At 36.6% G+C, this 16,279-nt stretch overlaps 1 protein-coding gene and 1 long non-coding RNA gene across 19 annotated transcripts in view; one reads left to right on the top strand and one right to left on the bottom strand.

Moving 5' to 3' along the window:
• CFAP20DC (CFAP20 domain containing) overlaps positions 1-8,813 on the bottom strand; it is a 206,763-nt gene extending 197,950 nt beyond the window's left edge. For 4 of the 11 annotated variants that reach the window (XR_006719461.2, XR_006719463.2, XR_006719462.2 and 1 more), the window contains exons 1-3: positions 8,437-8,812; positions 6,054-6,143; positions 3,516-3,609 (exon numbers count right to left, since the gene is read on the bottom strand). Coding sequence is in view for 6 of the 11 variants with exons in the window: in XM_010968306.3 (XP_010966608.1) it covers positions 3,516-3,609; positions 6,054-6,143; positions 8,437-8,457 (205 nt within the window). In the remaining 5 variants the exon portion in view is untranslated. Of the gene's footprint in view, positions 1-3,515; positions 3,610-6,053; positions 6,144-8,436 lie in introns of all 11 variants that reach the window. The other 7 variants (XR_006719465.2, XM_045505329.2, XM_045505330.2 and 4 more) reach the window with 4 other exon arrangements.
• LOC105079549 (uncharacterized) overlaps positions 8,813-16,279 on the top strand; it is a 575,211-nt gene continuing 567,744 nt past the window's right edge. For 5 of the 8 annotated variants that reach the window (XR_012499938.1, XR_012499937.1, XR_012499944.1 and 2 more), the window contains exons 1-2: positions 8,918-9,320; positions 15,152-15,215. This is a non-coding gene — a long non-coding RNA (uncharacterized LOC105079549). Of the gene's footprint in view, positions 9,321-15,151; positions 15,216-16,279 lie in introns of all 8 variants that reach the window. The other 3 variants (XR_012499934.1, XR_012499940.1, XR_012499945.1) reach the window with 3 other exon arrangements.

Raw genomic sequence — 16,279 nt, 5'->3', positions numbered from 1 at the left:
AACCATAGGGAGGCAAGTCAGAAGCAGGAACATAAGTTAGATTACTGCAATCATCGAAGCATGAGATAATGATGGCCTGGACCAGGGCAGTAGCATTGGAGGTGGCAAGAAGCAGTCAGATTCTGAATCTAATTTAAAGATAAGGGCCAACAAGATTTCCTTGATAGTTAAGTGAAGAGAAGGAAAAATTAAGATGATTTAAGAGTTTTTGGTCTGAGTACCCAATAAGACAAGTTGCTAACAACTGAGATGGGGCAGTCTGCAGGAGGAGGAGGAAAAATTTCTAGGGTAAAGCTATCCAAGTAGAAATGTAGAGTAAGCAACTAACATGTAAGTCTGGAGTTTGAGAGAATAGTTAGAGACGGAAATGTAAGCTGGTATAAAACAGAGACAGTATTTAAAGCCATGAGACTAGAGCCCAAAACCAAGAGCCAAGGGATTAATGTCGTTCAGGGCCAAGAAGGTCAAGGACTGAGTCTAAAGCCACTGCAGCATTAAGTTGGGTTGGGGAGAAGAAAAAGAACCATGAAGACTAAGAAGAAAGACCAATGAAGAAGAAAAAACTAGGAGTGTGAGCACCCTGAAAGATGAGTGGAGAAAGTAGTGTATCAAGGAGCACTTTGTCAAATATCTGATATGTTAAGACAGATAAGGGCTGAGAAATGGCCATGGATTCAGGAATATAGAGATCATTAGTGACCTTGACAAGAAAACTATCAGTAGAGTGGTGAAGTCAAAGCCACTGAAGGGTTTTAGACAGAGGAAATCATAATGAGTTTATCAAAAAAAAAAAATACCAAACTTGTGGCAGAGGGAGGCTGAGGGGAACCTCATAAAGACGACCTCATCCACCAGAGCAGCTGGAACTTAAATCAATACAAGGCTTCAGAAATGCTGATCCCGAGAGACATACCATTTGGTTCGGATGCCATATGCAAAGAAAACAATGATTTTAAACATGAGCCTCAAACAGAAAGTCCCAGGGCAGACCATTCAAATGATAGATGTCTACGTGTAACAGAGCTGCTTCTCATACGGGCAACTCTATACAACACGTTACAGGATTAAGAGCAGCAAGGATCTATTTACTTAACTGGCTAATGATTTAGAAGTCTCATTATCAAGGCCAACTGCTTACAATCAGAAATTATAATCTAAATTTTTATAGTTTCTTAGCATGGCAAGTTTAACAAAATTACTAAACACCAACTATATATGATACATTATAAGTTAGGGGTACAAAGTAGATGATACAAGATTCCTGCCCTGAAGAAGTATACAATCTGATAATCAATATCACACTTTTCCTTATTTGATAAGTTGCAGAGTTAAAAAAAAGTTTGATATATTTAGAGATGCTCAAATATAATTCAGAAATATTACTATTTAAAATGAAAAGTTAAAAATACTGAATTTCATTATTAGACTTTTGTCATAGGTACTTAATATAGTAGGAAATATATATGAGGTACTTAATGTCAAGTTTGCATAAATAAAGTGGATGTTTACTCTTAAAATAGGAATACATAATGGTAATTGAACTTAATTTAGAAATGTTAACTGAAAGCCAATTCTCTATTCAAGGCATGACATTAAATTTAAATTTAACCATAACAACTTCACATAGAAGGTCATTTTATACAAGTGAAAATAACTAAATTTCTATCATCAGAAATTCCAAATAATTAATCTTAAAGGCATTAGTACAGGGCAAACTATATAAACTGTTTCATTTGTTACAGTGCTGCATATGCTATAAAAAAAGCCAGATTAATTTTTAATTACAGGGCATTGAACAAGAAATACATTAAAAGATTCTTCCGCTTCTTCCAATTAAAACTATCATCTTTCCATTTTTTAAAAAGCAATTATCACACATTAAATTTGTTTTATTTCTTAAAAAACTTAGATAAAAGTAGGAAAGGGGAACTTGTCTTTAATCACTAAGCCTTTGGTAGAAGAGAAATCTTTCTTTAAAGCCAACTAAGAAAGGTTACTAGAAGTGATTTGATTTTGTCAGTAACATCATCAGGTACATTGATGCTGAAGGCATTACATGGAGGTAGAGGCCAACAACAAGAAAACAACAAAAGGATACTAGTTTACAACAAAGTCATGTTCCTGCACATCAAATGTATTTCACAAAGTCAATATTCTTAAAAAAGAGGGACCATGTCGTCTGTAAGAAAGATGACCTACAGTTTCATATGTTTTCCTCACTCATCTTAGTTCTCCTCATCTATTAGTATAAATTTATGCAGAAAGGAAGAAAATTCTGCTATTAAAAAAAAGGGAACTATGAGGAAATCATTATTTTAAAATGATAGTAATAAAAATTCTTAAATAAAAATTCTTGTTAACAATGAATACCCCTTCTCTTTGAGGTTCTGTTTCTTATTTTATTTATTTTATTTATTTACTTTAAAATAAACAATCTTCCATTTATAATTTCTGTGGCTTAGTTTATGTCCTAGAAAACTAAACTAAGCATTTAGTAGCTTGAAATGGTAGATAAAACACAGAGCCTATCAAAGTCTAGAAACCTGAATTAAAATGAGCAAATCTGATATCAAGAACAGGACTTTTCATAGTACTTGGTATGCAACAGGTATTCAATAAATGTTCTTTACAAATGAAGGAAGAAGTAAATAATGAATGCAAAAATTACTGGATAACTGGTTACTTACATTTGCCAAATCACCCAAAATCTACAGTTAAACATAGGACAAAGTTGATGAAAATCTGATTAATCATTTTGATAAACTACATTTCTTAAATCACATCAGTGTATGCAAAGCCTAATTTGGTGGGAGAGCCTTGAATTTTAACCCCAGATCTGCCAATAACTGTGCTTTTGATAGTAAATTTAGGTGATCTCTCAGAGTTCCTTCTGCTTTAAAATGCTAATCTTAACGTCCAAAGTAGGTAAGAATTGAAATCTACACTTTGGGTTTTTGTTAAATCACATATTCATATCTTTACTTATTAGATATTAATATTGATAAAGGTATATAAGTTGATATGTTACTAAATAATGCCTTTTATAGTATTTTACATAAACTTCTTCTCACAAATAAATTTCCTATAATTTAGGAACTGATGAGTTTATTTCAAAACTTAGCCTTAACTACCTGATCTCCTGATGAGGAACCAACCTTAGTGTGTTCATCTGTAAAAGAGCTATTGTGAAGATTAAAAGAGTTTATAAATATGAAATGCTTCGAAAGTCACTGGCACACAGTAAGTGCTTGATAAATATCATTGCTATTCTAACTAATGGCTATTGAATAATCTTCTAAATCTTCTTCGAAATACAAGCAGATTCCTAATAAACAATGAAGCAGAATATATTTTCAGAAGCCTGGCATAAGGTTACTTTCTCAATGGAAAAAAAAATCTTATCACTTTACATAAACAGATGTCAGTAAAAGTCAAACTAACATGTCTGTTTATGAGAGTTAAAAGTATAACTTTAAGCATCAAATGTTAGCTTCAATATTAAAAATCTTACTCACGGATTTGCTTATTCTCCTTTGGTAACTGAATTTTATTTGTTTGGCTGCTGCCTTCCAGGATGAACACAAAACTTTTAACTTCTTTATCAAATTCCTACAGAACAAAAATGAAGACAGTGGTATTGAAGCATATCTTATTTGGCATTTATTATAAAATATGAGAAGCAAATGCACAGGAAAAAAGGCCTATACTCAAAATACTTAAAAATAGGCTCATATCTTGATGGTACTCTCACAATGAGACTTACTGAGAACTGGAATACAGCAGCCACACTTAGCCACTTGGCAACTCTATTGTATTAAGACACTTCTCCAACTGATAAATTCTCCAACTTCAGGGATTCCCAAGTTAGTAATTTAGAGTTTGTGTAGTTACCTTTCCCCTCCTTTAATCTGTGTATTTCTGTCTAATAGCACGGGCTGAACACCATTTACTGTTAACAGCACGACAAACCATCTAATCTATGTTGTATCCAGTCTGGAATTTCCTTGGTTTCAAGCCAAGACTCATACAGAATTAATCACTGCCTTATTTTATTAGTATTGCTCTAACTTGAAGTTCTATACATTATTTACTTAAAACCAGTATGAATTAAAGTGTTACAATTAAGGTTACCTGAAAAACGAACAGAAACAAAACAAATCTGGAAATGAAAAACTTCTTATTCATGGCAGTCCAATTCCCATCAGTCAAAGTGCTAACGTAAATGATTATTTTTTTTATGTTGCAGCAAATTTCTAATCTTTAAACATAAGAACGCCTTTTTCACAATGAAACATTTCATAGATTCTCCCACTATTCCTTTTTGTATATGTTAAGAATTGTAACTATTGACTGCTAGGAATTAAGTAACATTTAAATAAATTTGTATTAAATCCATCACAATAGTATCTCTTATGTATTTGAAATGAACACACATACATCAAGCATATTATTTATTCCATCCATACACAAGTTGGGCATATACTAAAACCTTTCAACAGCTCACCAAAATCTTCAACATGCCCATAAACCCCTGTGTAGTCCAGCCCCTGCTCAGCTTTTCAAACCTCATCTCCTACCTCCACTCTTTCTCACTCTGCTTTCTAGCCTCAGGAGCCTTCTAGCAGTTGCTTAAAAATCCTAAGCTCTCTCTAAAGCAAGAATTTTGTACCTGCTTTTCTCTTTCCCTGAAATGCTCTTCTCTCTACCAGCTCCACCTGGAATCTAGTTAGCTCTTAGAGATCAATTATCATTTCCTGAGGGAAGACTTTCCTAATCTCTCCGCTTTATACCCTCACAACACCATTTACCTCAAGTTATAGTAAGAGTTATATAATTTATAGTATGAGTTATATAATTTTGAGCAAGTCACTTACCCTCACCATGCTTCCGTTTTATTATCTGTGAGACAGACAAAAATGTCTATCTCACAATGTTATTACATAGATTACATTACATGTAATGTGCCCAATCCTGTGGTTAGTAAACAGTAACCACTCAATTAATAGAAGCTTTAAAAAATAATCCATAGAACAAGGTCCCTAAAAAGGCATTTTTCTCTCAGTAGTACAGGAGCGAAGAGAAAAAGATAGAGGAAGATGCAGATTTTTAGATCTGGTGGCAGCGAGCAGAGGTAGCTTCTACCTGATGGCATCATTTTTCCTTGTGAAATAGAGGGTGAAGTCTTTTGCTGAGTGAGTGAGGAGACCCTGTCCTGGGTGTGGGTTGGGAGTTAGATGAAAACCATCATTTCAGAGACTAAGAGATCAGGAGAATTTTCTGGGCTGCCCATGTTGAATTTATAGGAGTATTGATCAGAGACTAGACATTTTTTCCAAACGTATTGAGAAGCCCAGATGCAGGCACTGAAGAGAGATAACTAGGGACTCAGAAATGGCTGGCATTTGCTAGGCAGGCATGATGAAAGGACAAGGAGCAGGGGCATTCAAGCTCTTGACTGGGAAGTGAGTGAAATTATGCACCACGGATTCTGGGCTAGAGAACAGAAAGTGAAGACAGAGAAGATAGATAGATAAAACTAAACACGGGGAAGAAGTAAAACGGTCAATAACCTAAGGATCTCAGTTAGGTTGAAGAACAAATATAGTGGGAGTAACTAGGTGAGCAACATTAAGAATTGAAGACTGGGCTCAGATAGGGATGTCTCAAGGTCTCACTCAGTAATTTCAGAGGCCCTGCCATTTTCGGTGATAAGGTACAAAGTAGCACGGTGGGAAAGGGTGCTGAAGTGGAAGGAAAGAAGTAATTAAAGATGAAGAAGTCAAGAAACTGAGAAGCTGGCATCTTTACAGATACTGAAATCACCTAAAACAAGAACAGGACTTGGCACACAAAAATGGGTTATGAACTCTGTGCCAAAGTTTTTAACAACTGAGGAGGGGTGTCTGACAGGACTGCAGCCAATAATGTCATGAAAGCGTTCTGAAGTGAATGAACAGGGAAACTGGTTTTGAAATCTTACCAAGCCCTTTTTGTTACAGCCTTCACTCTCATTTCTTTCTGGGATATAGGTGGCTCTAACTTTTAACACTTACTTTCCAAATCACAGATGGACTGCCAAGGATCTTCCATTTTGCTCCAGGATTTTTTCCCTGAGCACTGAAGATTTCAACAAATGCACCTCCCTAGAAAACAAAAATGAAATATTTAAATTAAAAATGTAAGACAATGCTAAGGAGGGAATACTATCCACCACGTAGTCTGTAACCACTGTTTCAGGCAACTGTCAGTTTAGATCTGGGATGAACTATTATCCCTGCTATTACTCCTAATTTTACCTTGATTATATCTAAACCATAACCTGGATTAATGGATTAAGGAATTTTTTTATTAAAGCATGATAAACACTAGATAAATCATGCCATATAAACCTTACAGTCTCTCAGTGTAAGGTTAATTTACTTCATGTGTATAGAGCTTGCTTACAAAATATTCTATTCAACAAAGACCAGAGGGTTTAAACTCAACTCTCAAGCCAGGCTAATAAATTCTGATAATTATCTCTGGGTACAAGCTTTTTAGTCATACTAACTGCAGCACCAATGTCAGATTTGCCATTTATTAACTCTCTGGCCTTGGAGTTATTTAACCTCTTGGTTCTCCATCTGTAAAATGGGCTTTTAGATTACGTAGGATAGTAAACATAAACCACCAAGCACAATACCTTGAACATAGCAAGGGCCCATTAGTGCCAGCAATGATTATTCAAAAAAAAAAACAAGAGGCCAAATTGGATAGTTTAGTACTTTGTCAATAAAAAATTCTTCGAAGGGATTTGGAAAGGGAGTGATTCTTACTTTGAGGATTCCCATAAGATTTTTTTTAACATATTTGATACAAATTAATTTGGAGATCTATAAAATCTGTACAAGAAAAACAGAATCATTTCTATAGACAGGCTACATGTTCCCTATTGTAAACCTGAGAATATGGAGGGAACTGCTCATGAAAAAAACGCTAAACACGTACTGAATGTCCGTAAGTTTTAATTATAAAACAGAATTAAACAAGATGATTGTCTCTAAGGAAGAGTTTATTGCAAAACACTGAGGATCTGAAATGAGACTAAATATCATTTTCTTTATGGCCTGCTTGAATTACAAGCAGCACATGAGCAAATTTGATTTTTGTGAAGATTTTCCAGCTTTTTTCTGAATAATACAAAGATATTTTTGCTTCTGAGTTTTAACACATAATCACTTGAAATTAAGACATTTAATTTCTTCCTTCTTATGTGAAAATTGTGTGAAATAGCTTCTGGGGTCAGGTCATAATTCACTATGAATTTTAAATTTGAGGAATTTTTTTAAGGGAAAAATCCTTATATCTGGTGAGATAGGAACCCTCCCCCCTTTTCTTTCTGCTATCTCCTGTTTTCCAAGTTTCCCACAGTGGCATATGCTTTTTTTTTCATAACAATATATTTTACTCGTATTAAGTGAGAAACTAAAATTGTTCTAACGCATTTAATGACATCAAATACAATAGAAGAAAGAAAACTGCAGAATACTCTGAGGACACCCATAAGAAGGCAGGCAGTATTTGGTGAAGAGGAAGAAGCAATCAAGAGGTGACCAGCGGAGGACTGTTCCAGCACAGGGACAACATTGTTCATAACAGCAGTACTTGGATGGCAAACAGATTGTAAATGAAGAGGAACCTCAAGTAGAGTTAGGTGGGGAGGGCAGGAGACTAGGGCCAAGGAAAAGCCGGGACAGGCACACTGAGGTGAGGAAAGCAGGAGAGCTTTGGAGACAGTCTAGGACACTCAAGGTGACTGAGGAAGATCCAGGAGCAGTTTCCCTCAGTGTGATCTTTGCATTACCTGCATCAGAATCAGTTGGAGGAAGCTGCTCCAAAGGTAAATTAACTGGCCCCCATCTAGAGATTCTGACTCGCTAGACTGGGGGTGAGGGTCAGGAAACGTGCATTTTCACAAGTACTCCCAAGTGATCCTAACAAACCCCCCTGTTTCACAATCACTGACACCCAGTTTTGGGGGAAAAGAAAATAGCACATGGCCAAAGTGCTTATTTTCTTTCTTGGCTTAACCCATTCATTCATTCACACATTCCATCTCTCCCAAATAGCTGAGTTACCAGTGTGCATCAAGTTATTGTTAAAACTCAAGATTTATGGGTCTTGCCCTCAAGTTTCTGACTGAAAAGGTCTGGCTGGGGGTTAAGAACACCTTTGAGAAGCACTGAGCTGGAGGCTGAACAAAAGTAAACCATATGCCCACACGTCGGTTCTTTTCATTCCTTTTTGGGTGACGACCACTGTCCATCTAGTCCCTTCTTACCCAGAGAAAGACAGTATTATTGGGGAGGGGGGGTGTCTTTGTCCTCACCCCGAACATGAGCTACCTCACCCAAGAGGAGAAAGCTACAGACAGGTTGGAGAGCCCTTTCGGATTACCTGGTACTCATTTTTGAACATTCCCGCAAGGGGCCCGAGGCTTGGGGGACACGGAGTTCAGGGCTTCCAGCGGGTGGCGTGACCCTGACGGCTGGAAATCGGCAGGCGGGAATCCCGGAGCCCGACGGGCGGGGAAGCCCTTCGTGCTTGGCCCCGACTCGGCCAGGCTCTTCTCAACCCCCGGTCAGCTCCACCTCAGGACCCCGACTCGAACCATGCCGGGGTCTCGGAGGGTGCGGCTGCCTGGGCGGGCTCGCGGCGGGCTCCGGGTGCGCCCGGGGGAGTGACTGTGTGCGTAACCTACGTGACAAGACGCCCGGACGCCGAGCCTCCGACAACCGCCCTCCCGCTCGCCTGCCGGGGAAAGGCGGGCCCGCTCCCGCCACCGCCCCGCCCCGCCCCCGAATCCGATCGGAAAGGGGAGGGGCCGAGGTTCCAACCGCGCCCATTGGCTCCTAAGAGGCGCCTGCGCGTTGGGCTGTTTGGGCTTCACGCGGACGGACACGTGATGCTCCGCGGTGACGTAAGGGTTGCCCAGGCAACTGAGGGGAAAGGGTGGACGGTCAAACCTGTGATTCGCGTTTTCTATAGGTCGTGACCTGTGTCTGCAAAAAAGGCTAAACTTAACCTGATTTAAAAACTACCACAAGTGCTGGCCTCTTCTAGAAGACTTGTCACGTCGGTTTTGCCTTTCTTTGTTGTGTTTACAACAATAACTTGTAGGTTGCTGAAGGAAAAATGTCATTTCCAAGATAAGTTTACAAAAAGAGTCTGATTTCTTGGGCTCCTCATGTGGCCTTTTTAAAGGTGGTTCCAAATTTGGCGTTGTTGAGGTAGTAAAAGGGTCGGCCAGCCCCTTTCGTTGCTTCAGAAAGCCCAAGGAGGTAAGAGTATTTACTTAAGTTCACTGAAAAGTTAAAAAGCGAGTTTTTTTTTTTTTTTTGCTCGAAATAACTACCTACGTTATTGAGCCAGGCGCTCTCTTAAATATTTGGTTACTTTATTCAGTTTCTATGTCAGAACCACTCGAACAATATAGGTATTATTGTCAGGTTTTAGTTGAGAAACTGGCTCTGCAAGGTAACATATGTTGCCCCAGCTCTCTGCCCGGTAAGTGATGGAGCTGGTTTGGATCTTGTGTCTGTTGCTGTACTCAGAGTTCAGTTAAGTCAGTGGCACAGGGTTGTTACTATTATTATTGTTGTTGTTATTGTTATTATACGGGTTATTATTATCAGGTACCATGCATGGAGCCGATGGAGCCCCTACCAAGTGGTTAACAGGTTCACAACCCTATGAGGCAAAGGTTAGTCTCCTTTCAGTTGAAAATACTGAGGTTCAGAGTTGATTAGGGATTTACTCGAGGGTGCAGTGTTGACTTTTGGTTCTGGCTGAGCCTGGTATCATTCTAATTCACCCAAAAGTCTTAAATATATTATAGCTGAAGAGAAACCCACAACTTTATCCTATGTTATTTTCTTTCTACCCCCTTATTGTTATCTGAATTTATTATCTGTCTTTAGCTATTGGAAGATAAATTCTATGGGGGCAAGGACTTTTTCTGTGTTCGTTATTTCCCATGTCCTAGAGTAGTGCTTTGCACATTGCAGGTATTATATAAACGCATATTTGTTGATCAAATTAAAGGCACTGTTACTTCAAACTCACCATGTCCAAAACAAAACTTCTCCAAACCTGGATCTTTTGTATCCTTTCCAGTCTCATTAATATCACAGTGCTTCCTGCTTCCTCACTTCCTGTGATGGGCAGCCTCTGAACTGGCCTCCAATGATCTCCATCTTCTGATATGCGTGCCTTATGTAGTCTTCTGTGTGTGGACTGGAGCTAGTGACTCGCTTCTAATGAATATAGTATGGCAAAAGTGCTGAGATGTTATTTCCAAGATAAGATTACAAAAAGACTGATTTCCTTCCTGCTTGCCTTCTTTCGCTCCCTTGCTCTGGTTCCCCTCTCCCACCCCTCAACTTCCTCCATCTTCACTCTGAAGGAAGCAAGTCTCTATATTGTAAGTAGTCTCTTGGAGAAGTCTGCATGGCAAGGAACTAATGTCTCTGGCCAACAATTAATGAGGACTTCAGACTTAATAACAGCCATACGACTGGGCTTGGAAGTGAATCCTTCCCTAGTTGAGCCTTAAGGTGACTGCATCTGTAGTCAACACTGTAACTGCAGCTCAGGAAGCCCGGGTCAGAGGCACCCAGCTAAGTTGTACCCTGATTCAGGACCCACAGAAATTGAGATAATTATTGTAAATTGCTAAGATTTGGGGTAATTTTTTACATAGCAATAGATAACTAATATACTTTCATATTCAAACCATTACCTAAACCTATTCGTTTTATCTAATTACTTATTAAAAAAAAAAAGTACCTTCCCTCCATTGTTGTCTATACTCTGATTTACCTATGGGCTTCTCTTCTCTGAACTACTATAATAGCCTACTAATTCACACACTTTGCTGGTCCCCTTTTAAATCTATCTCTGTGTTGCATCATCTTTATAAAACACAAATCCAATCATATCAGTCCCCTGCTCCTAACCCTTTGGTGGCTATAGAGCTTGTCTTCCTCTCGTTTCATTGTATGTTATGTGGCCCCCTTCATTTCAGTAACATTGAGGGTTTTTTTAGTTGTTCATATTCAGCATGTTTACTTCTAGCATAAGGCCTTTGAACTGTTCTCTTGCATGAGTTACTTCTCCCTTCTTTCTTTGGTTAAGGCCCACTTATCCTGTGAACACAGAATTTATATCAAGGGTCTCTTTCTAAGGGACTCCTTCTCTGGTCTCCCAGACTTGATCAGATTCCTCCTACTTATATATTCTCATAGCACCTTAGCTCTTAGCATTATTGAAAGCAGTTATGAAATTTTTATGTGTTTGTAATATTGACCATCTCTGTTGGACTGTAGAATTCAAGAGAGCAGAGTCCATGCCTGTTTTGTTTACCCTTGAATCCCTAGCGCTTGGTATACTACTTCAACTTTGTACCTGGCATAACTAAATAGTAATTTAATGAATGAGTAAATGAAGGCAGGAAGAAGTGAGAGAAGAATATATTCTTAAAAGACAAACATAGGTTTTGGTGTTGAAAAAACAAGAAGAAAGTAATTGGAAACATATTAAGGTGAAAGAGTAAATTAATAACTTCAATTTATTCTTGGAAAAACTAGTTACAAGGTTGAAGTGATTAACCACAGTGTATCAGTAAGCTTCATTACTCAAATGTTTTGTTTCTAAAATCACATATTTTTTCAACTTAATGCTGAATAGGACCAGTATCATTTACTTCCATCTCCTTATTTCCTTGAGAGAAAGTAATTGTCCAAGGCCCAATTGTCTAAGGGTTGGATCATCTCCTAACCCTCCTAACTAGTTCAGGAGACTTACAGTTGTATTTTCATTATCAAATGTTAGTATAGGGCCTGTCCAGGCAATGGGCAACTCTGAAGGCTGCCCAGCTCAGGTCAAAGTTGTTTTGTCTATGGCGAGAAGTACCCTTAAAACAGTGGTGGCTATAAAGCAAAAATAAGAATATGCCCTACTTTAACAATGTGAACTAAAAACCACAGATAGGAAGAGATTTGATTTTATAATATCAAATGCTCTTGTTTAATTTGGATAAATGCAAGCTATGACTGAACACTTGGATTTGGCTTTGACTTCAAGAATGGCTACTAGAATTCAGCACCACCCCTAACCCTGAAAAAAACCAGCTCGCCCAAACAAGTTTGCTTAAACCAAGTTAGTTACGTACATTATAAATGGTAGTGGAAGTTTCTTTAATTGCTACAATTTTTAAAGAAGCTGGCACAATTAGTAATTGCATTAAATTGCTTAACTTAATTTGACATTAAGAATTAGTCACTTTACAAGCTTTAAAGTGCTTGTCTTTGTTCTACAAAGAAAGTAATTTGGTGGTGTATTAATATTATTAAAGGATATTGGATGGTATTTAAAATGGAATAGACTTGAAACTGTTTTTAAAGGGTGGTAGAGTCTTTGTATGCCAATGTAGTTATTCAAGTTAGACGATATGGTTATTAATTTGACAAGAAATAGTGTTCTTTTAAACTACGAATGTACAGCATTTACCACGATATATTTGTAGTTTATTTTTTGGTTACAGTTAATAATCAAATTATTTGGCATAATGCGAAGAAAAACAGATATTGGTTTGATCAGATATTTTTTGCTGCACAATAATCTAAAAATGTTTATTCCTTGGAGGGTTATTTTATTCCACATTATGAACTAATTTTATGAATGACATTAACGCCAAGTTGATAGGATAGTTTAAAAACTGTGCCTATTTTATAGATTCAAGCAAGTTAAGAAAACTTAGTGATACCTAAGTCATCTATTTGACTTTTGATTTGAAAGTAGTGATGTCTTCTTTTTTTAGAAAAGTGTGGTATGAGGAATGTTTTTGAAGGCATTACTGCTTGCAGGTTTTCCCATCAATTATTTTTTCTTTTTGTTTTTTTCTCCCTGGTCTATGACATTCTACAGGAACTGTTTCCTGCCTGTACTTTTAGATAAACAAAATTCATGCATAAACTTGAAATTTCTAAAATGGGCTACTACCTGAAGATTTTCTCAGAAAAAAACTGCTCCAGTAGTTAAATATTTCCCTATGTATTCCCCATGAATACTTCTCTAAATAAAACAGTTTTATATAGCAAGCACTCAAGTTTAGAAAAATGAACATATTTGGAAAACACATCTTTGAAAAGATTAAATGAAGTGAATTGACATTTAATACTAGTTTGTTTTTAAGTAACATAAGTGCTCTTATTTTGTCAGAAAAAGTGACGTTAGATATAAGTAGTAAGTTTTTCTTATGTAACTATCCCTAACCTAAAGCCAGTTAGTGTTGATTCATGATAAGAAGGCTATAGAAAACTGGATGTCCACATGCAAAAGAATGAAGTTGGACCCTTACCTTATATTACATAAAAAATTAACTCAAAATGGACCTAAACATAAAACTTGAAACTAGAAAGTTTTTAGAAGAAAACACAGGGGAAAATATTCATGACATTGGATTTGACAGTGATTTCTTAGATATGATGCTAAACTCACAGGCAACAACAACAACAAAATACAAATTAAACTACATCAAACTTTGAAACTTCTGTGCGTCAAAGGACATGATCAGCAGCATTAAAAGGCAACCAATGAAATGGGAAAAATACTTAGAAATCATATATCTGATAAGTATATCTTCAGAATATACAAAGAAGTTATACAATAATAACAATAAAAGACAAATTATCCTATTCAGAATGGGCAAAAGATGTCAGTAAACATTTCTCCAAAGAAGATACACAAATGGCCAATAAAGTACATGAAAAGTTGCTCAAAATCACTAATCATTAGGGAAATGCAAAATACAATCTCAGTGAACTATTATTACCTCATACCCCTTAGGATGGCTATTATCAAAAACATGGAAAATAACAACTGTTGGTGAGGATGTGGATAAATTGGAACACCCAGGCACTGTTGGTGACAATGTAAAATGGTGTAGCAGCTATGGAAAACAATATGGCAGTTCCTTAAAATTAAAATAGAATTCCCATATGATCCAGCAATTCTACTTATGGGTATATATCCAAAAGAATTGAAACTAGGGTCTCAAAGAGGTATTTGTACACCTATGTTCTTAGAAGCATTATTTACAATAGTCAAAAGGTGGGAAGTAACTTAAGTGTCCATGAATGGATGAATGGATAAACAAAATGTGGCATATACAAACAATAGAATATTAAGCAGTTTTAAAAAGGAAGGAAATTCTGACACATGCCACAACATGGATGAACCTTGAGGACATTATGCTAAGTGAAATAAACCAATCACATATAACAAGTATTGTATAATCCCACTTCTGTGAGGAATCTAGAGCAGTCAAGATCATAGAATTGGAAGGCACGATGGTGGTTGCCAGGGAATGGGGGAGGGAGGGAGAAATGGGGAGTTGTTTAATAGATTTAGATTTTCAGTTTTGTAAAATAAAAAAGTTCTGGAGATTGGCTGCACAACAGTGTGAACATACTTAACAATACTGAACCATACACTTTAAAGTGTTCAAGTTGGCAAATTTTATGTCACGTATTTTTTTCTAATCACAATTTTTTTTTTCATGAAGGGAGGAAGCTAATTAGAGGAAAAAATCTTTAAAAAGCTCCTTAATAAACAGCTTGAGAAACACTGGTATACAATAAGACTGTGTGTGTGTGTGTGTGTGTGTGTGTGTGTGTATTAGTTGAACTACTTAAATTATTACAGCGTTTTATAATAGCATGTATCTCCTAAGAACAAGGATACTTTCCTACATACCATTATGTACCATAATGCTACATGTATAATAGATCTCAATATGATGATCACACTCAAGAAATTTAATATTGGACAGTAATATATTCTAGTACATAGTCTATATTAAGATTTCTCCAGTTCCCCTATCAAGTTTTTTCCCATGCAGGATCAATCAAAGATCATATTTCACATTAATTTGTAATGTCATTTTGGTGTCCTTTAATCTAGAACATTTGGGGTCTTTCAAGACATTGACATTTTGGAGAGTTGTAGAATGTCTCTCAATGTGGATTTGTCTAATTGTTTACTCATGACAAAATTAAACATCTGGGGCAAAAAAACACCACATAAGTAATGTAATGCATTCCTTTTGCAGGTACATAATGTCATTTTGTCCTGTTATTGTGATGTTGAAACTGATTACGTGGTTAATTAAAGTGGTAAGTTAGACTCTTTTATTAATATTTTCTATTTGTTTCTGATTTTAAAAGGCATACATGCTTGGTTTGGAAAACTTCAAAAATGCAAAAGGAAATAAAATCACTATAGTTTCACCATACAGAAAAAACATTGTTAATGTGTTTATGTATATCCTTAAGCAATCTTTTATTTTGGACCATCTAGTTATTCCAACTTTTTGCTATTTAAAATTTTTGCTATTGTGAATAACCCAGTGGTGAACATCATTGCCCTTCTCCAAATCTTTGCACTATTTAAAAAAATATTTCTGTAGGATTTTTTAAAAAGTCACTTGTTTGATTAAAAAGTATTAACTTTTCAGAGATTGTTTCACATTTACTGATATTATATTCTCTCTGATGTTTTGTTTGGGTGTAGTACTCAAAAATTCATCAAAAGTAAACCGTGTTGTTTCAACAAAATAAGCAAATTACTGTAAGACCCCAATAGAGACCGACTATCCCATTTCATGCACCTAGTAGAAAAAGCTTTAACTTGATTAACTCCAGTTTGTGGTAAGTTTTTTCTCAAGTCCGTATCCACAGGTGGTGTAATCAGCTGAGAGTAGGGGAAAGAGGTACAGGGTTATAGGGTGTAAATAGGGCTATAAGGGAGCAGACTTTCTAAAGGGATGATATAGTGGGAAGAAATATTTGTCATTTCTAGTGTATTTAGTCAAAACCTTGGTTTTTAAAAAATGTTCTTCCTCAGTGTTTTTGTTTTTATATTTGACGTGTAATATCCATTGAAGTATCATTTCTCCCATGGTACCTACTTCAGTTCAGGTCGCTGCACTCCAACCTGTGTCCTGTAGTTAGAGTAATCTTTCTAATATACTAATATGGTATTGTCCCTCCTCTGCTTAATGCCCTTCAGTGATTTCTTATTGCTGCTAAGACAAAGGCTTAGGTTACAAGGCCCTGCTTGCTGGTTGATTGGATGTCAGAAATAAAGAAAACGGAGGATTTAAGGATTGTGTTTTTTGCTTAGAAAACTGAGTGAATGGTAGGATCATTTGAGAGGGAGAGCATATTATGACTTAAAT

This window comes from Camelus bactrianus, chromosome 17 (genome assembly GCF_048773025.1).
Source record: "Camelus bactrianus isolate YW-2024 breed Bactrian camel chromosome 17, ASM4877302v1, whole genome shotgun sequence".
NCBI lineage: Eukaryota > Metazoa > Chordata > Mammalia > Artiodactyla > Camelidae > Camelus > Camelus bactrianus.
The sequence above is the reverse complement of the archived record's forward strand: the minus strand, read 5'-3'. Positions and strand labels throughout refer to the sequence as shown.